The sequence below is a fragment of the Mobula hypostoma genome, chromosome 11, assembly GCF_963921235.1.
Source record: "Mobula hypostoma chromosome 11, sMobHyp1.1, whole genome shotgun sequence".
NCBI classification, from domain to species: domain Eukaryota; kingdom Metazoa; phylum Chordata; class Chondrichthyes; order Myliobatiformes; family Myliobatidae; genus Mobula; species Mobula hypostoma.
Window position 1 is genome coordinate 96,554,675 of NC_086107.1, and position 26,421 is coordinate 96,581,095.

A 26,421-nucleotide genomic window follows, 5' to 3' on the forward strand; every position below is an offset into this window, starting at 1 on the left:
AAGTCTTTATACTTGTTCTGCCTGTCTCCAATATGCAGAACTACTTCAATGGAATTGTTGAAACTGTGTCTAAAAATACCTCTGTTGAAGCTAATAATCTCCCTCAGAATTGCAAAGAGTTGCACATGGACAGGATTTGGCGATACAGTTTTGAAGCTTACCTTGTTGCGCCACTTTGAACATCAATTGACCAAAATCAATGGCTCCTCCACTGTTGAAAACCAATTTAAATGAAGCCTGACCTTCCCAGCCACCTGCCAGTCAATAGAGTTCAAATTACATATAATACAAACAAAAATTGTTAAAACAATTGATTTATTTTCTAAGACTTTGGACTTCAGTTCATCTACAAGAACTGCTCAATATATTCTAACCTACAATAAATCTTGTTTATGTATTCTCCCAATGCTTGCTAATTTACATTAACTAAAGGTCTAGCAATGGCTTATTTAAAAAATTCTCATCTATTCTCTTATATCCTGTTTATTTTTCACCTAATCTAGGAAGACATTTCATGATAGCCATTTTCCAAGAATTCTGCTCTTGTGAATCCACAATGTCCTTTGTTGTACCTCGGTTGCCATGGCCCTGGCTACGGAATGCCTCACTGCATCTCAGTATTCTTCTTATTTTAGAACATATCTTGACCTTACCTAGCATATTAACTCCTTTGACAGTTGGGTAGCAAATTAAGATTTGATAGTTGCTCCAATGAATTGCTTTAGAATGTTTAACTATATTAAATATATAAATTAAATATAATAAGCATTGTTTTGTTCATCTTAATTCTACACAATGAATTTACTTACAGAATGACCATTGACAGTTTCTAATTAGGTGTTTCTGTGTCCAAGGTATACCACTTTCTCCAAAGTCAGAATTCTTTAGCTTTTGGCAACAAACATATCTTTCCAACCACTATCAACTGGATCAGACTGCAGGCAACAGGGCATTGCTTGAGTTTTAAATACTACATCCTATTATCGACAGTGCTGTGTTCCACTTCTACAACACTGTCCTCCACATGGGGGCTACAGAGATCACACATTTGTTGACATAAAGTGAGTAATATTAACTGACACTCTTCCCTTCTCCCTCTAATGGGAATAATGAATTTTCTTCAACTCTTTGGATTTGCTAATAACCACAAGTTTACATGCTTCCTTCCCACCCCTCAAAGTTCCTGATAACATATTTATGTTTGAGATTATTTTTCATAATAAGTTCATTGTCAGTTAATCCAAACCATGACTAAACTACAGTTAAAAATTTTCATATTAAGCATTTTTTTTAAACTTTTGGTCTCATTATCCTCCTTCCTCAGTAAAATTGTAAGACCATAAGATCATAAGATAATGGGAGCAGAAGTAGGCCATTCCGCCCATCAAGACTGCTCCGCCATTCAATCATGGCTGATCCAATTCTTCCAGTCATCCCCACTCCCCCACCTTCTCCCCATACCCTTTGATGACCTGAACCTATCTATCTCTGCCTTAAATACACCCAATGACTTGGCCTCCACAGCCACTCGTGGCAACAAATTCCACAGATTTACCACCCTCTGACTAAAGTAATTTCTCCGCATCTCTGTTCTAAATGGACGTCCTTCAATCCTGAAGTCATGCCCTCTTGTCTTAGACTCCCCTACCATGGGAAATAACTTTGCCTTATATAATCTGTTCAGGCCTTTTAACATTCGGAATGTTTCTATGAGATCCCCCCCTCATACTCCTGAACTCCATGGAATACAGCCCAAGAGCTACCAGACGATCCTCATATGGTAACCCGTGCATTCCTGGAATCATTCTCATGAATCTTCTCTGAACCCTCTCCAATGTCAGTACGTCCTTTCTAAAATAAGGAGCCCAGAACTGCACACAATACCCCAAGTGTGGTCTCACGAGTGCCTTATAGGGCGTCAATATCACATCCCTGCTCTTATATTCTATACTTCTAGAAATGAATGCCAACATTGCATTCGCCTTCTTCACCACCGACTCAACGTGGAGGTTAACTTTTAGGGTATCCTGCACAAGGACTCCCAAGTCCCTTTGCATCCCTGTGTTATGAATTCTCTCTCCATCTAAATAATAGTTTGCCCATTTATTTCTTCCACCAAAATGCATGACCATACACTTTCCAACATTGTATTTCATTTGCCACTTCTTTGCCCATTCCCCTAAACCATCTAAGTCTCTCTGCAGGCTCTCTGTTTCCTCAACACTACCCGCTCCTCCACCTATCTTTCTATCATTGGCAAATTTAGCCACAAATCCATTAATCCCATAGTCCAAATCGTTGACATACAATGTAAAAAGCAACAGTCCCAACACCGACCCCCGTGGAGCTCCACTGGTAACCCGCAGCCAGCCAGAATAGGATCCCTTTATTCCCACTCTCTGCTTTCTGCTGATCAACCAATGCTCCACCCAACTTCCCTGTAATTCCATGGGCTCTTATTTTGCTAAGCAGCTTCATGTGCGGCACCTTGTCAAAGCCGTTCTGAAGATCCAAGTACACCACATCCACTGAATCTCCTTTGTCTACCCTGCTTGTAATTTCCTCAAAAAATTGCAGTAGGTTAGTCAGGTAGGATTTTCCTTTCAGAAAACCATGCTGACTTTGGCCTATCTTGTCATGTGTCTCCAGGTACTCCATAATCTCATTCCTAACTATCAATTCCAACAACTTTTCAACCACTGACGTCAGGCTAACAGGTCTATAGTTTCCTTCCTGCTGCCTCTCACCCTTCTCAAATAGCGGACTAACATTTGCAATTTTTCAGTCCTCTGGTACAATGCCAGAATCTATCGACTCTTGAAGTCCGCAATCTCGCCAGCTACTTCCTTTAGAACCCAAAGGTGCCTTCCATCAGGTCCAGGAGATTTATCCACCCTCAGACCATTAAGCTTCCTGAATACCCTCTCAGTCGTAACTTTCACTGCACATACTTCACTTCCCTGACACTCTTGAATGTCCGGTATACTGCAGATGTCTTCCACTGTGAAGACTGATGCAAAATAAGCATCCAGTTCCTCTGTCATCTCTGTGTCTCTCATTACAATACCTCCAGCGTCATTTTCTATTGGTCCTATATCTACCCTCAACTCTCTTTTACTTTATATACTTAAAAAAGCTTTTAGTATCTTCTTTGATATTAGACGCCAGCTTTCTTTCATAATCCATCTTTTCCTTCCTAATGACCTTAGTTTCCTTTTGCAAGTTTTTAAAAGCTTCCTAATCCTCTATCTTGCCACTAGCTTTGGCTTCATTGTCTCTTTTGTTTTTACTTTAGCTCTGACTTCATTTGTCAGCCACAGTAGTGTCCTTCTTCCATTCAAAAACTTCCTCGTTAATTGGAATACATCTATCTTGCACTTCCCTCTTTTTTCGCAGAAACTCCAGCTATTTCTGCTCTGCTGTTCTTCCTGCTAGTGTCCCTTTCCAGTTAACCTTGGCCAGTTCCCCTCTTACGCCATTGTAATTTCCTTTATTCCACTGAAATACCGACACATTGGAATTTAGTTTCTCCTTCTCAAATTTCAAAATAGTTGGAAACACAACTTGTTTCAGTTCTGAACTTTGATTATTTTACATACCTCCAGGTTCAGCCCGAATGGTTCCCTTTATGTAATTAGCCGAGAAGACTGGTTGCTCAATAGAACATCCTTTTACAAGGTAGAAGGGCATCATGAATGACTGCATTGGATCCTTTCCTTTTGATAGAAAGATCATCTGAAACAACAAGTGAAACTGGCTTGTATAATTACAGATTTGCTTTTAAGCCTTCAATTTTTCCCTCCAGCAAAATAACACAGCTATAGGAGGCAGCAGTCAAATGGAGACTGGCCCAGTATAGAAACATCAATGCTCTTGAATAGAAAATCCTACGGAAAGTAATGGATACAGGTAAATCCGTCCCCACCACTGAGCACATTGACAAGGAGCGCTGTCGCAGGAAACCAGCATCCATCATTAAGGTCCCCCACCAACCAGGCCATGCTCTGTTCTCGCTACTGCCATCAGGAAGGAGGTACAAGAATCTTAAGTCCTATATCATTAGGGTCAGGAACAGTTATTACCAGGCAGCATCAATAGAAAAGAGTACCAAAGGGTCTCAGCCCGAAACGCCATAAGAACATAAGAAATAGGAGCAGGAGCAGGCCTTTTGACCTGGCAATGGACTCATCTCCACCTACCTGTGCTTTCCCCATAACCCTTAATCCCCCTACTATGCAAGAATCTATCCAACCATTTCATAAATATATTTACTGAGGTAGCTTCCACTGTTTCATTGGGCAGAGAATTTCACAGGTTTACCACTCTCTGGCAAAAACAGTTCCTCCTCATCTCTGTCCTAAATCTACTCTTGAGGCTATGTCCCCTAGTTCTAGTCTCACCTACCAGTGGAAACAACTTTCTTGCCTCTATCTTATCTATCCCTGACATAATATTATATGTTTCGATAAGATCCCCTCTCATTCTTCTGAATTCCAGCAAGTGCAGTCCCAGGTGACTCAATCTCTCCTCATAGTCTAACATAGTTGAATGTACTCTTTTCCACAGATGCTGCCTGGCCTGCTGAGTTCCTCCAGCATTTTGTGTGTGCTGTTTGGATTTTCAGGATCTGCAGATTTTCTCGTTTGTGGGTGAGAATCCTCTCTACAGACCTGCCACACAGGCACAAAAGCCCTGGCAAATTCGTCCCCTTACATCCTGTTGTTTTTCCGACCACGGCAAAATCCATCCTAGCCACTCGCCAGGCCGACCCCGCAGCCCTGCAGAACCTGACATATTGAGTCCCTGACTCTCCTCTGGCATTCTAACCCGTGACAAAGTCCAACCTGGATACCTGCCAGTCCAACCCTGCAGTCCCGCAGAACCCACATTACTCAGATTCATTTTCTTGTAGGCATTCACAGGAACAAGGAATCAATAAAGAAGTATACACAAAGACTGACAAACAACCAATGTGTAAAAGAAGACAAACGGCGCAAATAGATGTTAGACAGACAGAGAGCTAGATAGATACAACCAGATGGTATGTTGCCTGCAGGTGCCAGGGTCAGGGATGTCTTGGATCGAGTCTATGGCATTCTAAAAGGGGAGGGTCACCAGCCAGAAGCCTTGGTGCATATTGGCACCAATGACATAGGTGGGAAAGGTCCTGGAGAGAGAATTCAGAGAGCTAGGTATAAAGCTGAAATGCAGGGCCTCCAGGGTAGTAATCTCTGAATTGCTGCCTGTGCCACGCCCCAGTGAGGGTAAGAATAGGATGAGTTGGCATATGAATGTGTGGCTGAGGAACTGGTGCAGGAGTTCAGATTCCTGGATCATTTTGAATTCTCCTGGGGAAGGTATGACTTGTACATAAGGGATGGGTTACGCCTGAGCCCGAGGGGGAACCAATATTCTTGCAGGCAGACAACAGGAATTCTGCAGATGCTGGAAATTCAAGCAACACACATCAAAGTTGCTGGTGAACGCAGCAGGCCAAGCAGCATCTATAGGAAGAGGCGCAGTCGACGTTTCAGGCTGAGACCCTTCGTCAGGACTAACTGAAGGAAGAGTGAGTAAGGGATTTGAAAGCTGGAGGGGGAGGGGGAGATGCAAAATGATAGGAGAAGACAGGAGGGGGAGGGATAGAGCCGAGAGCTGGACAGGTGATAGGCAAAAGGGGATACGAGAGGATCATGGGACAGGAGGTCCGGGAAGAAAGACGGGGGGGGGGGTGACCCAGAGGATGGGCAAGAGGTATATTCAGAGGGACAGAGGGAGAAAAAGGAGAGTGAGAGAAAGAATGTGTGCATAAAAATGAGTAACAGATGGGGTACGAGGGGGAGGTGGGGCCTAGCGGAAGTTAGAGAAGTCAATGTTCATGCCATCAGGTTGGAGGCTACCCAGACGGAATATAAGGTGTTGTTCCTCCAACCTGAGTGTGGCTTCATCTTTACAGTAGAGGAGGCCGTGGATAGACATGTCAGAATGGGAATGGGATGTGGAATTAAAATGTGTGGCCACTGGGAGATCCTGCTTTCTCTGGCGGACAGAGCGTAGATGTTCAGCAAAGCGGTCTCCCAGTCTGCGTCGGGTCTCACCAATATATAAAAGGCCACATCGGGAGCACCGGACGTCAACTGCGCCTCTTCCTATAGATGCTGCTTGGCCTGCTGCGTTCACCAGCAACTTTGATGTGTGATTCTTGCAGGCAGGTTTGCTAGAGGTGTTCGGGAGGCCTTAAACTAAAGGCAAGGGAATAGGAACCAGAGTAAAAGGGCTAAGGATGGGGTAGTTGGTTTACACTCAGAGACTGTGTTTAGTGGGACTGCTAGCAAGGAGAGGCTGATGATAGGGCAAAACTGTGGTTAACAAAATGATTTGCAATGTAAGAGGTGGACAAAATCAAGAAGGGTGAATACAGGACTGAAGGTGTTATATGTGAATGCGCACAGTATACAGAATAACGTAGCTGAACTTGTAGCACAGTTACAGATTTGCATGTATGATATTGTGGTGGGCTGAAAGAAGATTACAGCTGGGAGCTTAACATCCAAGGATGCACATTGTATCGAAAGGACAGGCAGGTAGGCAGACGGAGTGGGATGGCTCTGTTGGTGATAAATCAAATCAAATCATTAGAAAGTGGTAATGTAGGATTGGAAGGTGTAGAATCACTGTGGGTAGAGCGAAGAAATTGCAAGGGTAAAAAGACCCTGATGGGACTTATATACAGACCTCCAAACGGTGGCAAAGATGTGGTTTACAAATTATGTGAGATAGAAAATGCATGTCAAAAGGGCAATGTTACTGTGGAAGAAAATTCTGAATAAAGGGTTAAAAAACCCGAGTTGTTAATACCCTGCACTGTCCTTTAATTTAGCAATAAGCCTAGTGCGTAAAACAGCTGTGTAAACAAGATAGAGACAGTGAAGGTCATAAAGTCTACTGAGGAGCCTGTGGGCTGTCCAAGTTTCGGACAATTAAACAGTGTGGCTGATTTTCTTTTATTTATCTGGTACTAACATAAAAACCAAATACTTTTGTACTTTAATGACTTACTGGATCTAAAGATTTAATGAACTTTCTTAAAATCATAAATAAAGACTCACCATTTGGCAATAATCTATCTTAGTTTCAAGGATGTTCTACAACCTGTCTCTGTGTGTTGTAGGCAGAAAAGAGAGTTGGCAGTCGTAGGAATTGATAAGATGCACAGGATTGACTTTTTAAAAAACTCTGATGTAATCGACTTTCTGTGTGCATGTATAAAAAAGGCTGTGACTATTACTTGGAAGACTTGACTATCGCACCATTAGCGAGTCACTCTTCCCTTATTCATGAATAAAGGTATTTTCTAGTCACTTTGAAGTCTGTGTCCAATTTATTAGTGACGAACTTTAATTGAAATTCCTTAGCAAATTAATTTCCCCAACAGTTACGACAGTCTTGGTAGATTGGGAAAATCTGGTTGGTGCTGAATCCCAAGAGATGCTCTAAAAAGCCACCTTGTCTACAAATGGCTTTTTACAGCAGCTCATGGTTGAGCCCTGCAATTTGAGAAGGAGAAGCTAAAATCAAATGTATCAGTATTACTGTGAAGTAAAGGGAATTACAGAGGCATGAGAGATGAGCTGACCAAATTGACTGGAAGGGAATACTAGCAGGGATGACACAACCGTGGCTGACAAGAGAAGTCAAAGCCAACATAAAAGCCAAAGAGGGGACAGATAATAGAGCAAAAATTAGTGGGAAGTTAGGGGATTGGGAAGCTTTTAAAAACCAAGAAAGCAACTAAAAAAAGTCATAAAGAAGGAAAAGATGGAATAAGAAGGTAAGCTAGTCAATAATATTAAAGAGGATATCAAAAGTTTCTTCCGATAGATAAAGTGTAAAGGAGAGGCAAGAGTAGATATTGGACCGCTGGAAAACGATAATGGAGCGGTAGTAATGGGGGAACCACGAAATGACAAAAGAACTGAATAAGTATTTTACATCTGCCTTCACTGTGGTAGGCACGAGCAGTATGCTGGAAGTTCAAGAGTGTCAGGGGACAGAAGTGAGTGAAGTTGCCATTACTAGGTGCTTGGGAAACTGAAAGGTCTGAAGGTACTTAAGTCACCTGGACAAGATGGTCTACAATCCAGAGTTCCAGAAGGTGTGGCTGAACAAATACTTTATAGTCGCCAAACAATTGATACTAGAACGTAAATCATCACAGCGATATTTGATTCTGCGCTTCCCGCTCCCTGGGTTACAAATCGATAGTAAATATTAAAAAATTAAATTATAAATCATAAATAGAAAACAGAAAAATGGAGAGTAAGGTAGTGCAAAAAAAACAGAGAGGCAGGTCCAGATATTTGGAGGGTACGGCCCAGATCTGGGTCAGGATCCGTTCAGCAGTCTTATTGTGGAGGCATTGGTAATGATCTTCCAAAAATCAATTGATTCTAGAAGGACTGGAAAATTATAAATGTCATTCCACCCTTCAAGAAGGGAGAGAGGCAGGAGAGAGGAAATTACAGGACAGTTAGTCTGACCTCAGTGATTGGGAAGATGCTGGAGTCAATTATTAAGGATGTGGTTTCCGGGTACTTGGAGGCAAATGATAAAATAGGCCAAAGTCAACATGGTTTCCTTAAGGGAATATTTTGTCCAATAAATCTGTTGTAATTCTTTGAAGAAATAACAAGCAGGATAGACTCCCGAGAATCGGTGGATATTGTGTACTTGGATTTTCAGCAGGCCTTTGATAAAGTACCACACATGAGGCTGCGTAAGAAGACAAGAGCCCTCGGTATTACAGGAAAGATACTAATGGATAGAGCACTGGCAGATTAGCAGGAGGCGAAGAGTGGGAAGAAAGGGAGCCTTTTTTTGTTGGCTGCTGGTGACTAGTGGTGGTCCACAGGGGTCTGTGTTGGGAACACTTCTTTTCACATTATACGTCATTGATTTGGACAACAGAATTGATGGCTTTGTGGCCAAGATTGTGGATGATGCAAAGATAGGTGGAAAGGCAGGTAATTCTGAGGAAGTAGAGAAGGACTTAGACAGATTAGGAGAACGACATATAAGTGGCAGATGGAATACAGTGCTGGGAAGTGTATGGCATTGCAATTTAGTTGAAGACATAGTCATGCACTTTAATAGAAGATATAAAAGAGTATATTATTTTCTAAATGGAGAGAAAATTCAAAAATACGAGGTGCAAAGGGACGTGGGAGACCTCGTGCAGGATTCCCTAATGGTTAATTTGCAGGTTGAGTTAGTGGTGAGGAAGACAAATGTGATATTAGCATACATTTTGAGAAGACTAGGATGTAATGTTGAGGCTTCATAAAGCACTGGTAAGGCCTCACTTGAGCATAGCGAGCAGTTTTAGGCCCCTTATCTAAGAAAGGAAGTGCTGACATTGGAGAGGGTTCAAAGGAGGTTCACAAAAATGATTCTGTACTCACTGGAAATCAGAAGAATGGGGGTTGATTTAATTGAAACCTATCAAATATTTAAAGGCCTTGATAGAGTGTGTTTCCTATGGTGGGGGAGTGTGACACAAGAGGACACAGCCTCAGAAGAGAGGGATGTCCATTTAGAACTGAGATGAGGAGGAATTTCTTTAGCCAGAGAATGATGAATCTGTGGAATTTGTTGCCACAGGTGGCTGTGGATGCTAATTCATTGGGTATATTTAAAGAAGAGGTTGAGAGTTTCTTGATTAGTCAGGGCATGAAGGGATATGAGGAGAAGCCAGGAAACTCAGGCTGAGAGGGAAATGGATCAGCCATGATGAAATACTGGAGCAGAGTGAATGAATCAAATGGCCCAATTCAGTTTCTATGTCTTATGGTCTTATAAATAGCATCGAGATCATAAGTTCTAGAGTCCTTGAAAGTGAGTCTGTAGGTTGTGGAATCAATTCATTGCTGAGGTGAGTAAAGTTATCCACGCTACTTCAGGAGCCTGATGTTTGAAGTTTAATGTTTTAAAAAAAACAAAGATTACAAATAACTTGTTCAGTATTGGTTCAGTAATGATAGCAAATTTGAGGTCTGATTTGTAGTTTTCGCAATTTTAAAGAGATCTGCTCTAAGTTATTGCCTGCTGGTTATGTCTAATTAAAACTGCAGCATGTCAGAGCTGATGTAAAACTCTAAAATGAGCACATCTGCAAATTATCTGTAGCTCAAGGAACACTAGCTCCCAGTTAATAATAATAAGTACTTTATTGATCCCAAGTGGCAAATAGTTCCATAACACCAAGAACATTTAAAAATGCACTTAGCAATAATAATATAATATTAATAACATACAGTATAATAATATACACAATAATTCAACAATGTGCAATAATAATGTACAAAATAATATAACAGAAACCATTGTACTATGATGTGTGTTCTCCTGTCGCACAGAGATGAACTGTTGTATATGCTTATTGCATTCGATAGGAAAGATTTTCTGTAACGATCCTTATGACAGTGGAGCTGAATGAGCCTGTTCGAAAGGGTGCTCCGCTACTTATTCAGTAGCTCATGGAGAGGATGTGCCAGATTGTCCATAATGGATAACAGTTTGTTTAGTGACCTTCTCTCCACCACTAATTCAAGGACAGATCCCGTCTTTTTGATGAGTTTATTTAGTCCTTTTGCATCACCAGCACAGATGCTGCTCCCCCAACATAAAGCTGCAAAGAAGACTGCACTCACTACAACAGACTGGTAAAAGATCTCCAACATCCTGTTGCACATATTGAAGGATCTCAGCTTCCTTAGAAAATAGACTCTACTCATTCCCTTCTTGGGAACAGCCTTGGTGTCAGCTTTCCAATCAAGCCTGTTGTCGAGGCGAACATAGTATTTGTACTCCTCCAACACTGCAACTTCTTCTCCCAGAATATATACAGGACTCATAATGGACAAAAGAAAATCTGCAGATGCTGGAAATCCAAGCAACACACACAAAATGCTGGAAGAACTCAGCAGACCAGACACCATCTATGGAAAAGAGTACAGCTGACGTTTCAGAACGAGATCCTTCAGCAGGATACCTACTGAAACATCAACTGTACTCTTTTCCATAGATGCTGCCTGACCTCCAACTTTTTGTGTCTATTGCTAGGACTCATTACAGTCCTCTTCCTCTTAAAATCAATCACCATCTCCCTGGTTTGGCCACATTCAGGAACTGGTGATTCCTCCCGCACCACTCCACAGTCCTCTGTACTCCCGACTCTTGCCCATCTCTGATACACCCAACTACCGTAGAGTCATCAGAGAACTTTGCAAGTGACCAGACTCAGATTTGTATTGAAAGTCTGAGGTGTACATGTGAACAGAAACAGAGATAGGACAATCCCTAGGGGTGCTCCAGTGCCACTCACCACTATCTCAGACAGAGAACTACCCAGCTGTACAACCTGAGGACTGTCTATCACGTAGTCAGTAACCCAGGAGATAGTGGATTTGTCTATGCCCATCCTTTGCAGCTTCTTGCTCAGACGAAGTGGCTGGATTGTATTGAAGTCACTAGAGTAATCAAAACGTGTGATTCTCACAATGCCACCAGCATCATCCAGGTGGGAGTGAGCTCTCTGCTACAGGTAGATGATGGCATCATCCACTCTCACATGAGGTTGGTAGGCAAACTGTAGAGGGTCCAATGAAGATCTCACTTGTGGTCCAAGGTAAGCCAAGAACCAGGCTCTTTAGCACTTTCATCACATGAGATGTGAGGGCAATTGGTCTGTAGTCATTAAGTTCAGATAGAGTCACCTTCTTGGGTACAGAAACCAAGCAGGAAGTCTTCCATAATGCTGGTATCTTTTCCTGACTTAAGACTCAAGATTATAAAAATACTGCAAAATACCAGACAGTTGGCTCACACAGGCCTTCAGTTGATGAATTGGAGTCTGGTAAGACATTGCAAAGAACCAAGGACTGATAAAATCATTTGGATACTTTGTTCAACACACTCCTGAGATTAAATCTGCACATCAAGCCATTCAAAGGAGAAAGTGGTATACAACCAGAATCATAGATTTGTACATTATGGTACTGGTCTCTCAGCTCAGTTCATCCATGTCATAGTGGATATCCTTCTACATTAACACATGAGATCTCTTTGTCTTGACTGCCTATTTTTCTCCATAGATGTTGTCCAACGTTGTACAATGCTCCAGGTTCTGACATTTACAATCTCTCAAGTCATCCTTTCTTATTAATAATATTGGCCAGCACTTGGTCTATCAGCTCTATGCCTAACAATTCAAATGTTCATTTGGATAATACCTAAAAGCTGTTCATGATTTAGGTTCAATCACTCTCTCAGGCAGTGCTTTCCAGGTACTCACCAATATCTGGGTAGGAATCACTTCTCCCTTAACCTCAACCTATGGCTTTTTGATAGGGGGAAACGTTTCCTGCAGTCTATGCTTTGCACACCTCTTTTAACTTTGTATTCATGTTTCCTCTTAATCATCTCCAATACAGGAAGTAAAGATTGGGCTTTTCCAATCTCTCTTCATCCCTGAACTGCTCCATCCCAGGCAACATCCTGATTAATCTCTTCTGAACCCTCTCCAGCATAATCATGTACTTTCTATACCTTGGTGACCAGACCTGTACAGTGAACCGCAGCTCAGGTCTGACCGGGGTCCTATAAAGTTGGAGCATAACCTCACTGCCTCTGTACTCAACAGTCTTATCTAACGAAGGTAAATTTCCCATTAGGATTCCTAGCCATATTGTCTATCTACGTAGTCACCTACTAGGATCCATGGATTTGAACTGCAAAGTACCTCTGTTCCTCAAGACTCTACCATCTGCAGTTTATGCCTTGGTCATTCTCCTTTTTAAGTTCTATATATTTTTATTCTCTAGACAGGCCTCCCACATCATTTATCCCCTGTAACTGGCATGTGTGTCTTTTTCCCTCTTATCTAACCCTAAAAATCCCTTGACATCTAGGGTTCCCTACACTTGTTAACCCTGGCATTTACCCTTACAGAACATGATGGCCATGACCTCTTGCAATTTCTCCTCCGAGTACATCCTGCCATACTGCTGTGGACTTTCCTACCAAATAGCTGCTCCCAACGTTTCTATGCCAGGTCTGCCCTCATATTAATGAATTTAGTTTCCCCCAGTTTAAGATATGAATTACTGGTCCATCCATAGATATTTAAAAATATACAAATTCATGGTCACTACCTCTAAAATAATCCCCCACTGACCTCTCCGAGCCTTTACCTCTGAGGTAATTCCAGTTAGTATTAGGGAAATTGAAATCCTCCAGTACAATAACACAATTTTCACTGTATTCAGAATTCTGCCTACATATCTATTCCTCTATATCCTGTAAACTGTAAGGGGATCTGAAATTCATCCCTAGCATAACAACAACACCCTTTTTGTTTCTTTTTCTACCCATAATGGACTCAGTTGAGGAGTTTCCAGGATCTCCTCCCTAAATCCTAAAGTAATGCCATATTTGACTAACTTTGCAATACCTATCTTCTCTTTTACTTACCCACCACTCCACCCCCCACCTTCTCGGCTGAATATTCTATACCCTGGGGTGGCAAGATAGCATGGTGGTTAGCACGACACTTTACAGTACAGGTGACTTGGGTTCAATTCTTGCCAGTGCCTGTAAGGAGCCTGAACGTTCTCCCCATGACCACATGGGTTTCCTCTGGGTGCTCTGGTTTCCTCCCACTATCCAGAGATGTACCGGTTGGTAGGTTAATTGGGCATTGCAAACTGTCCCATGATTAGGCTAGGATTAAATCGGGGGATTGCTAGGCAACACAGCTCAAAGGGCCAGAAGGGCCTATTCCGTGCTGTTATATTAAGTTTCTTTGGAACATCTCAAGATATCTTAGAAAAGGAAATGTGCGAGTTCTATTTATATTTCTTTACTCCTGGTAAACAATGAAGATACCAACTGCATCACTGTCATTTGAGAATTCTAATAAGTTACTCTTGTGAAATAAATTGTGGTCAGACCAACATCTTGAGCACAGGAATGGAATAATTCCGTTATAAGCACTTACCCTGTATGGAGTCAAATACAGAGTTCCCTTCTTGGTCCCTTTAAAATAATCAGTCTTCACTGTCAAATCACTGAATGAAAGCTCCACATCTTTGCACTCCTTTAAAAAGCTGAAAAAGAATTAAAAATTACTCAGAGGATTGAAGAAATAATATAATACCTTTTCCCTCAAATGTAATGAATTTATCTACCTGCACCGAACCTGACATGAAGCTTGCTAATAGAACTGAATTGAATTTAGGAGCCGAGAGGTAATGTTGCAGCTATACAGGACCCTGGTCAGACCCCACTTGGAGTACTGTGCTCAGTTCTGGTCGCCTCACTACAGGAAGGATGTGGAAACCATAGAAAGAGTGCAGAGGAGATTTACAAGGATGTAGCCTGGATTGGGGAGCAAGCCTTATGAGAGTAGGTTGAGTGAGCTGGGCCTTTTCTCCTTGGAGCGACGGAGGATGAGAGGTGACCTGAGAAGAGGTGTACAAGATGATGAGAGGCATTGATCGTGTGGATAGTCAGAAGCTTTTTCCTAGGGCTGAAATGGTTTCCACAAGAGGACACAGGTTTAAGGTGGTGGGGAATGGGTACAGGGGAATATCAGGGTTAAGTTTTTTGTTACGCAGAGTGGTGAGTGCGTGGAATGGGCTGCTGGGAACGGTGGTGGAGGCGGATACGATAGGGTCTTTTAAGAGACTTTTGGATAGGTACATGGAGCTTAGAAAAATCGAGGGCTATGGGTAAGCCTAGTAATTTCTAAGGTAGGGACATGTTCGGCACAACTTTGTGGGCCAAAGGGCCTGTATTGTGCTGTAGGTTTTCTATGTTTCAATATTTCTAACTTGTGTGTCACACACCCTGAATAGTACATCTCACAGAACGGTGGCACCTACAGACAATCCCCAGGTCTCAACAGAGTTCTGTCTTGAGAACTGTTCACAAGTCAGAAATTAACAATAAAAGGTTTACAAATGGCTAAGACAGGAGAGTGAGAAGGTGTGGGATGAGTGGGTGCTAACTGGCCTTACTAACTCACCGAGTGAGTCCGCTCAGTCCCCAACTCTGCTTGGCTTGGCCTAGTCACACACCCTTATTGTTGCGACTTATTGGGGGGGGGGAATGTAGCGAGAGATGGTGTGTTTCAAAATGCTCTGTTTTGGGGCATCAGGCACAAGATGCCGGCAGCCCCACAGCAGCTGGCAAATCCATCCCCGTCCGTCTGCCAAATATGTACGCACAGGTTATCCATATGTTGGTCTAGGGAAGACCCATATTTCAATGTGTGTTTACTCCAAGGGAGATATAGTTCTTCAACACATAATCATAAGCATTCAGTATTCCTTTCCTCAGTAGCACGATAGTTAATCTGCAGGGTGCTCTTTCAAGACAGTGTTTGATTATTAAGACTGTGTACTGCCCCTGTGACTGCTCCAGTGACGATAGAGCAGGAGTCCCCAACCTTTTTTGCACCGTGGACCAGTTTAATATTGACAATATTCTTGCGGATTGGCCCATCCCGGGTGGGGGGGGGGGCGGGGTAGGATTGCCAACTTTCTCACTGTGTTTATCCCAAGAAAGACTACCATGACCATGAAGCCTTGCGCGGGCACCTGTGTGCGCATGCGATACATGCTGTGCGCATGCGTGTATGTGCTGATATTTTTCTACAAATCGGTTTTGGCGATTCTGTTCAGTGAAACTACACTGTACATACATTATTTCTATTTCATATAGGCTGTGTATTTATCATATCATTCCTGCTTTTACTACATGTTAGTGTTATTTTAGGTTTATGTGTTATTTGGTGTAACTTGGTAGATTATTTGTTGGGTCTGGAAACGCTCAAAAATTTTTCCCATATAAGTTAATGGGAATTGCTTCTTTGCTTCACGCCATTTCCGCATGAAAGGTTTCAAAGGAACGCTCTACCTTAGCGGGGAAAATACGGGACAAGGGTGGTCTGACTGGAATATAGGTGACTGGAATGACTGGAATATAGGTGATAAGTCACTTATAAGAGGCTAATACACTTAATTTTGTTTCTAAAAAGGTTTATCTAACGAATTTAATATTAAACAGATAGCGCATATTTTCCTCGTACGAACATATAAAATCATTGCAACACACCAATATCGCTGAATCAGTGGGAGACAGCGATACTCGAAGGGGGTTCCTTATGTCCAGTCTATTCTGCGATTTAGTTTTCGTTGCGTTCATTGCAGAAAACCCTGCTTCACAGAGATACGTTGGAAATGGAGGCAACGTTTTCAGTGCTTCCGCGGCTATCTCAGGATATTTAGCCTTGACTTTGATCCAGAATGCCGGCAGAGATGTTACATCAAACATACTTTTCAGCCCACCGTCATCTACAAGCTCGAGGAGTTGATCTTCCCGCGCTGACATGGATGACGCGTGCGTAATGACCTTGCATGTGTTCAAGTTCAACAGTGGGTGTGACAGGGAATGAGGAAAGGTGCAGCTGACTCATATCGCCAAATCATGTCGTTTCCTTGCAGCCCGGTGGTTGGGGACCACTGCGATAGAGGTAGGAGATGAAAGATTGTTCATTGAAATAAAAATCTAGCCTGGAAAGACTTAATTTTAAATTCAATAATTGTGGGCTGCTTTGTTTCCTGTTGATTCTTGGTCTGTGATGCGGCCTCAGTTATTCTCTCTCCATCAGTACTGCCTGACCTGCCACACATCTACACCTTTGCATTTTGCAGCTTTTACATTGCCTTGCATTTGCTCTCTCAGCAATTTGTAGCTCTCTGTCTCCCTCCTATCATTCTCTTTCCGTTGTTAATCTATCAACTGAATGACTTCATTAACAACTTATCCAGGGCCTATAACATAGGTATTCCCTCTGTCTACAGAATCAGGAGGAACTCAGCAGACCAGGCAGCATCTGAGGAAAAGAGTACAGTCAACGTTTCGGGCCAAGACTCTTCAGCAGGACGGACTTGGCCCAATATATCAACTGTACTCTTTTCAATAGATACTGCCTGGCCTGCTAAGTTCCTCCAGTATTTTGTGTGTGTTGCTTTGGATTTCCAGCATCTGTGGATTTTCTCTCATTTATTCCCTCATTCTTATTGGTTAAGGATTGCAAGGCGCAAAACATCCACAGAGGATTTATGTGAATAGCAGGCATTAATACTAATGAAAAACTGTTAAATGTGAACTACAAGCAGAAATGAGTATTGAAATTTAAAGAATAGCTGTGTAAATAAACAGTATTGTCTACAGAGCAGTTACCAGCCCACAGCAGAGGGCTGATGCACAGCAGATGCAGCTTGTGAACTGACATGTTCATGCAATCTTTACCACATCCCCCACTCTCCGCATTCCGCAGGGATCACTCCCTCAGTGATTCCCTTGTCCATTCGTCCCTCCCCACTATCTCCCTCCTGGCACATATCCCTGCAAGTGACAGAAATGCTACACCTGCCCATTTATCTCCTCCCTTCCCCCCATTCAGGGCCCCAAACAGTCTTACCAGGTGAGGCAACACTTCACCAAATCTGCTGGGGTTGTCTATTGTATCTAGAGTTCCTGATGCATCTTCCTCTACATTGGTGGGATCCAATGTAGACTGGGGGGGGGGGGGCCGCTTTGTTGAACACCTTCACTCTATCTGCCTAAAGCAGAATTTCTCATTGGCCAATTTCCTATCTCCATTCCCATTCCGACATATCAATCTATGGCCTGCTCTTCTGCCACAATGTGGTCACTTTCAGGGTGGAAGAGCAACACCTTATGTCTGGGTAGCCTCCAACCTGATAGCATGAACATCGATTACTTCTTCAGGGTTTCTTTTTTCCCCTCCCCCTTACCTTCTTCTATTCCCCACTCTGGGCTCTTACCTTTTCTCCTCACCTGTCTATCACCTCTCCTCCTTCCCATTCTCCCATGGTCCACTCTCCTGTCCTATCAGTTTCCTTCTTCTCCAGCCCTTTGTCTTTCCCACCCACCAGTTTTCACATTATCACCTTCTAGCCAGTCCTTCTTCCCCACCCTCATGTTTCTATTGTGACACCTTCCCCTTCCTTTCTAGTTCTGAAGAAGGGTATCGGCCCGAGAAGTCCCATTTATTAATTTCCACAGATGCTGCCTGACCTACTGACTTTGTCGCCATTTTGTGTGTTGCTCTGGATTTCCGTCATCTGCAAAATCTTTTGTATTTATGACCATGAGATGTTCTGATATGAACAGCCAAACATGAGACAAATCTTAAAGGAATTACATCAAAACAGGATCAAACATATGTAGCTAAATTATTTATCACCATAGTGACAAAGATCAAGGAAGATTGCAGACCACATGCATTTTGTCACTTAGCACATGAAACACACTCATGGGACATTTGCTCCTTCTGTCATGAATTGGGATGTTTAGGTATCCAGAGAATCAGCCTTCATAATGCTAATTTTGGGAGTCAGGGATTTCCACAGTCAGAAGATTTTAGACCATCTATGTGAGATTACTTTGTCCCAGAGAAGGTGTCTGAATATTCAGGGACATCCTGTCAGTTACAATGTGCTCCCATTGTAAATGTGTAATTCAATGCAACCATTTGTTAGGTTCAAAATGCTGAATGAAACAATGCCAACACTGCTACTAATTTGTATTCAATCACCTGATGTTATCTTTCTTCTTAAGAGTATAAAAATGCAAGGTACTTTGTGTTCAGAGAGATCTACCTTGTTTCTCCCAGGAGACAGTTTTCCTCCAGGTCTCCTCCAGAATGCCTGCTTGTCATTGTTGAAGAAAAACCTTTTACATCTATCAGCTTCAGGCTCCAGTGGCTTATTCAGTGTCACAGCACCCTCATCCTCTCTGCAACTTCTTTCTTTCCCAATTTTCACTAAAGGTCAAGCTCAAAATGCTATTGCTACTTTACTTCCCACTAATGTTGTCGGGCCTGCTGAGGGTTTCCAGAATTTTAGATTTTAGTTTCAGATTTTCCAATTCTCTAGTTTGCTTTGTGAACATTATTGGCTATTTTATTTAGAGATACAGCACAGTAGTAGGTCCTTCTGGCCCAAAGAACCTGCGCTGCCTAATTACACCCATGTGCCCAATTAACTTACTAACAAATATGACTTTGGAATGTAGGACGAATAACACTTTAAGACATTGCTCAGCCCGCACTTGAGTATTGGGTGCAGTTTTGGGCCCTTTCTCTAAGAAAGGATGTGCTGGCATTGGAGAGGTTCACAAGAATGATCCTGAGAATGAAAGGGTTAATGTATGAGGGGCATTTGACGGCTCTGGGCCTGTACTCATGAGGGGGTTCTCAATGAAACCTATTCAATATTGAAAAGCCCAGACAGAGTGGATATGTTGAGGGTGTTTCTTATAGTGGGGGCAAGAGTCAAGGACCAGAGGGTACAACCTCAGAATACAAGGATATCCCTTCAGAACAGAAATGAGGAAGAATTTGTTTAGCCAGAGGGTGGTGAATCTATGGAATTTACTGCTACAAGTGGCTGTGGAGACCAAGTCACTGGGTAGATTTAAAACAGAGGTTGACAGGTTCTTAATTAGTGAGGGTGTCAAGGTGATGGGGACAAGGCAGGTGAATGGGGTTAAGAAGGAAAATAAAATCCACCATGATCAAATGGTGGAACAGGCCTGAATGTCCAAATGCCTAATCCTGCTCTGTTTCTAGAGTTTGTGGAAACCACATGAAACATCATTCAGCATTTGCCAGATTATACTCTACATAACAATTATCTAGTTAGGTTATCAACATATTTAATTGGTGATTTAATTTAACATGATTGAAGTTGAGGAATTAATACATTATTTCAGCTTCTATAGTGAGTTAAATTTGAATACTGGAAAAACATTTTACCATAGGAACTACTACCATTGCCTATTTACCATTTATGCCACAATTACAACAAGTTATACAGTGCATTGAAAATGTATTCAGCCCCACAACTATTTGCACATTTTACTGTTTCATTTTCTAAATTTGAAACATATTGAAGTAATATTTTTGAACTAATCTACAAAACATTGTGCATCATACAAAATCAAAAGAAAAATTCTAAAACGTGTCAACAATTTACTAAAAATTAAAATCCAAAATTGTGAGACTGAAGAAATATTCATCCCCTTTGCAAATACGCTAACTTTCCTCAGGTGCAATATATACTGCATTACCTTACCAACTCACCCCATTTGTTGATGTAGAAAATTGGAAGATCACCTGTTTTCAATGAATTTATAAGAATAAGTATCCCCTCTCTCTAAGGTCCAACAGTATGGTAGATTTTCAACAGACCAAACCAAAATGAATACAAAAGAGCATTCAAGTCAGGGAAATGATAACAGTGAAGCCCAAATCTGGGGAAGGGTGCAAGACCATCTTAAAGGCACTGAACAACCTTGCAGTTCAGAGCAGTCCATTGTGAAAAAGTGGAAAAAATATGTACTCACAGCCACACTGAATAGTTCAGGGCGCACCCCCACCCCCCCAAAACTTAGAGAAGAATTGCACTTATAGGAGAGGCTACGCCCACAGTCACTCAGAGAGCTGCAGAAGTCAGAGGTTGCCACTGAAAATGAAGTTCATAGTTCCACAATCTCTATGGCCTTGCACATAAAGGATATTTATGAAGAGTGGCGAGGAAGAAGCCCTGGCTAAATAAAAAGCATATCCTTGCCCGTAAAGATTTTGCAACGTGTCACTTTGAAGATACTGTAAAGATGTGGAAGAACGTCTTGTGATTAGATGTAACTAAAGTAGAACTTCTTGGCCTCAACACTAAGTGGTACATGTGGTGTAAATCTAATACTGCAGATTAGCCAGGTAACACCACCCCTATCATAAAGTATAGTGGAGGTAGTATCATGCTATGGGGATGCTTTTCAATAGCAGAGACTGGAAATCTAGTCAGGATTGATAGGAAGATGAATGCTGCTAAATACAGAGATCCAGGATAAAAACCTGCTAGCCTCTGCCAGAAAGCTTAAACTGGGGAGCAAGTTTATCTTTCAGCAGGACAATGACCCAAAGCACATTACCAGAGTAACCATGTAATGGCTTCAAATGAAGAAAATCAATATCCTTGAGAAGCCCAGTCAGAGTCCTGCCTTCCCACCCCAAATGAACATCTCTGGCAAGATTGCTGTTCACTGCCACTTCCCAAATAACCAAATTGCTTGAGCAATTTTGCAAAGAGTAATGCGTAAATCTTGCTCCATCACGTTGAGCAAAGCTAAAAGAGACTTATCCAAAAAGACTGGCTGTAATAGCTGTGAGAGGCGCTTCGCCTGAGTACTGAGCAAAAGGGGGATGAATTTTTGAACTGCTGACATTTCATGCTTTACAATTTTCCCTGCTTTTTGGGGCTTTACTGTGAAAAAGGAGCTTGTGATTTACAAATAAAGATTCTCAGTCAAATTGATCACAATGTAATACTCAATTATGTGAACAAGGGGTTGCGGGGGGGGGGTCTGAATACTTTTACACACGGTATACCTAGTGGCCGCTTTATCAGCTACACTTGCTTGTCAATGCAAACACCTAATCAGCCAATCATGTGGTAGCAACTCAATGCATAAAAGCATGCAGACATGGACAAGAGGTTCAATTGCTGTTTAGGCCAAACATCAGAATGGGGAAGGTACAGAAAGCCCCACTCAGTAATTCAGGAACAATTTCCTTCTCTCAGATACCAGATTTCTGAATGGCCTGAAACGTCAACTGTACTCTTTTCCATAGATGTTTCCTAGCCTGCTGAGTTCCTCCAGCATTTCTGAATGGCTTGAAAGGTCAACTGTACTCTTTTCCATAGATGCATCTTGGCCTGCTGAGTTCCTTCAGCATTTTGTGTGTGTTGCTTGGATTTCTAGCATCTGCAGATTTTCTCTTTTTTGTGATTGTCTTACCTGTTTATTCCTTCTGTTTTGGTATTTCATATTTTTGCACTGTACAGCTGCCACATGCAAAGTAACAAATTTCATGACCTATGAGCCAGTGATGACAAATCAATTTCTGATAACCTTTCCAGTAAATCTGATTAGTATAAGCAAACTTATAAGTATAGACCCAGCTTTACAAATGTAGACACAATAGATTATCAGATGTGTGAGATATGCACATATGGGCTGAGAAATGGCAGATGGAGTTTAATTTGGACAAATGTGAGGTCCTGAACTTTGGGAAATGAAATGCAAGGGGACAGGACACTGTTAATGGCAGGACTGTTAACAGGATGAAGGATAGAAGAATTTTGGGATCCAAATCCCTATCTCCCTGAAAATAACCACACAAGCAGATGGAGTGTTTTTGTTTTTAATCTATTTTGATTGAGGCACTGAGTTCATGAGTCAGGACATTATGTTACTCCGGTTAGGCTGCATCTAGAGTATTGCAATTGATTCTGGTCACCCCATTATAGAAATGATGTGGAGGCTTTGGAGAGGGATACCAGGATGCTGCCTGAATTAGAGGGTGTATGCTATAAGGTAAAGTTGGATAATCTGGGGTTGTTTTCTCTGAAGTGGTGATGGCTAATGGGATACCTAGAGGTAGTGCATAAAATGATGAATGGCATAGAGTAAATAGCCAAGATCTTTCCCCCAGGGTTGACATGTCTAATAGTAAAAGGCATTCATTTTTAGTGAGAGGGAGCAAGTTCAAACGAGATGTGCAGAGCAGGTCTCTTTTTAAACAAAGAATAGTAGGTGCCTGGAATATGCTGCCATGGGTGGTGGTGGAGGCAGATACAAAAGAGGCATTTAATAGGCTCTTAGATAGGTACAAGAAGATGCAGAGAATGCAGTGATATGGACTATGTGCAGGCAGACGAGATTAGCTTAATTAGGTGTCATTAGATTAATTTGGCACATTAATTAATTCAGGGCCTGTTCCTATGCTGTATTCTTGTATCCATACAAGATCCCTCACAGTGAAGAGTCAGTCAACTTGTATAAAAGGTAATACACATTAATTAGATCTGAGAAGTTGTGATTTTTAAAATTAGTAAATACAACTAACCTCACACTCACAGATTAATTTTTTTCATTACTGGTAATTACAATTCATTAATAACTGATCATAAATGAGTGAGCAATTTCAAGTTGGTGACTGCAAATATCTCTGAGGATCTAACTTGGTCCCAACATATCGATGCAGCTATAAAGAAGGCAAGACAGCAGCTATATTTCATAACACATTTGAGCAGATTTGGTTTGTCACCTAAAACACTCAAAAACTCTTCAGATGCACCATGGAGAGCATTCTGAGTGGTTGCATCACAATCTGGTATGTGGAAAGGGACCACTGCACGAGATCAAGGTAAGTTACAGAAACCTGTAAAATTAGTCAGCTCCATCATGGGTACTAACCTCTGTGGTATCCAAAACATCTTCAAGGAGCGATGCCTCAAGAAGGTGGGGTCCATCATAAGGACCCCCACCACTCAGAACATGCCCTCTTCTCACTGTTATCATCAGGAAGGAGGTACAGAAGCCTGAAGACACACACTCAGTGATTCAGGAACAGCTTCTTCCCCTCTGCCATCCGATTTCTAAATGGGCAGTGAACCCACTATTTGTTTTTATTTCTGTTTTCGCACTACTTATTTTAACTTAACTATTTCATATATGTATATACAACTATTGTAATTTAGTTTTTTTTCAGTATCATGTATTGCATTGTACTGCTGCTGCAATGTTAACAAATTTCACAACATATGCCAGCGATTCTAAACCTGATTCTGATTAAACGTGAGAAATCGCCCAGGAAGCTGAAATATATTATTTGCCAATTCTGCTTCTAACTGATGTAATACGATTGCACAATGACACACGAGGTAAACCAGACATTTATAATTAACACATATGCACATATTCATAGTTTAATATTTGATAAGGGAGAATATAAAGCTTTTACTGACATGATGTCATTGATAATTATTAAATGGAATAGAGATAATTTATCACCAAACTAAATATGGCTTCCTCACGGCTGTAGACGAGGCCATGGACAGACATGTCAAAATGGGAATGGAAAGTCAAATTGAAATGGGTGGTCACCAGGAGATCCTGCCTTTTGCTGGCAGATGGAGCAAAGATGCTCATGAAGTGGTTCCCAATCTACGTTGAGTTTCACAGACGTAGAGGCTGCACCGAGAGCATCACATACAACAGATGACCCCAACAGACTCCCAAGTGAAGTGTTGCCTCACCTGGAAGGACTATTTGAGGTCCTGAATGGTGATGAGGGAGGAGGTTTTGGGGCACTTGACATTCTTGCAGGGATCAGTGCCAGGAAGGAGATAAGTGAGGTGGATGAGTGGACAAGGGAATCAGAGAGAGCCATACCTCCACAAAGCAGAGAGTGCTTAGTGGTAGAATCCTGTTGTAGATGGCTGACATTATGGAAAATGATGCTGTGGGGTGGTAGGCAAGAATAAGGGGAACTTTATCCCTGTTATTGCTGTAGGACAATGGGGTGTGGGCAGATGTGTGGGAAATGGTGAGGAAATACATGAGAGCAGCTTTGAAGGTGGTGGAAGGGAAATCCCGTTCTTTGAAAAAGGAGGACAACTCAGATGTTCCAGAATAGAAAATCTCATCCTGTGATCAGCTGACACAGAGACAGAGGAACTGAGAAAATTGAATAGCAATATTGGACTCACTCCCATGCGTTACAAGACACAAAATTCATTGTTCAATGTACATTGTTGGTTTCAGAACACCAACAAGTTCCAAGCAAACTTCAGCAACAAACTCTTTTGAAATTGATATGAAACAAGACTTCATCTAATTGGAATGCAGCCAAGAAAGTGAAGGGAACGTCAGCTTGAGAATATTCCACAGATAATGATTATAAATTTTAAGATTGTTGTGAGACAGAGAAAAATGGACAAGAAACTAGGGCTCAAAATGGCAGAAGCTAATTTCAGTGATGATAAGACAGGAGCTGGCGGAAGTGAATGAAGAGTAGTTAATTTCAGAGAGGGTTTACAATGAGGATGAAAAGTCCCAGAACCCCAATTAGGTGAAGTGATGCCCCTTATCTCAAATTTCAAAATTGTTCTGGATCAAATCTTGTTTCATATCAACTGGAAAAGAGTTTGTTGCTAAAATTTGCTTAGAACTTGTTGGGGTTCTGGGACCAACAAGTCCAAAGAACCAAGGGTATCAAGGGCTGGATAAGGTAAATGAAAAGAAAGCATGAGGCATGTGCAAAGAACAGAAAACAAGGGAAGCCTATGGGATATAGAAAGTGCCGGAGCAACGAAGGAAGTGAAGTGGAGCATGAAATAGCACTGATAGAGAAGGCTATGGAAAGTCCCAAGATATTTCATGCACCTTCAGACCAAGAAAGTAACCATGGAAAAAGTAGGGCCTATTCGGGATCAGAGGGACTACTTGTGCACGGAGCTAGAGGCTGCACACATCGTCTAAGTAGACACTACTCGTCTTTATTCACCGTGAAGGAAAATTTAGAGGGCCAGAGGTTGAATGGGGATGTTGAAATTCTAGACATGTTATTACTCAGAAGGAGGATGCATTATCTGTCACACCAGGGTTAAAGGGAAATTAATCCTCAGGTGCTGATGAAATGCGTTGCAGGATGCCATGGGAGGCACAGCTGGAGATTGTTGGGACTCTTGATGAAAATTATCATATCTTCTCTGGCCTCAGAAGATGTGTTATATGACTGAAGTACAACTAAACTGTGACTGAATCTTTATTTGAGAAGGAAAACAGGGATGAGCCAGATAATTATAGGTTGAGTGGGGGGAGGGGGTCATCTAACAACACTGGCAAGTGCATTACTAATCAGGATTAATCTGCATTTGGAAGCAGGGATTAATCAAATAGACAGCTTGGCTTTAGTTGTGGGAGATCCTGTCAGACCAAAGTGACTTAATTTTTGAGGAGGTGGCTAAATAAATTGATAATCGCAGTGCAGTTATTGTAGTCCACATAGATTTCAATTTGAAGACCTAAGGATACTGGCTTGAATAGCAGGAGCCCAAAGGATCCAGGGTAACAGTGCAAATTGAATCCAAAGTTCACTTGGTGATAAGAAGCAGAGTGTGATGGTCAAGGGTTATTTTTGTTATGGAAAATAGTTGCTTATACATTCGGTGGTCACTTTATTAGGTACACTGCTACGCCTGCTAGTTAATGCACAAATCTAATCAGCAAATCATGCAGAAGCAACTTAATAAATAAAAGTATGCAGACATGGTGAAGAGGTTCAACTGTTGTTCACATTAAACATCAGAATGGGGAAGAAATGTGACCTCAGTGATTTTGACTGTGGAATGACTGTTGGTGCCAGATGCAGTGGTTTGAGTATCTCAGAAACTACTGACTCCTGGGATTTTCACCACA

General features: G+C 41.8%; 1 protein-coding gene across 1 annotated transcript in view; it reads right to left on the bottom strand.

The window, feature by feature from the left end:
• Window positions 1–26,421, bottom strand: part of LOC134353976 (WW domain-binding protein 2-like) — a 59,426-nt gene that overhangs the window by 17,043 nt on the left and 15,962 nt on the right. Inside the window, exons 2-4 of the mRNA XM_063062589.1 lie at window positions 14,057–14,165; window positions 3,600–3,735; window positions 162–254 (exon numbers count right to left, since the gene is read on the bottom strand). Of these exons, the coding sequence (XP_062918659.1) occupies window positions 162–254; window positions 3,600–3,735; window positions 14,057–14,165 (338 nt within the window). The remainder of the gene's footprint in view (window positions 1–161; window positions 255–3,599; window positions 3,736–14,056; window positions 14,166–26,421) is intronic.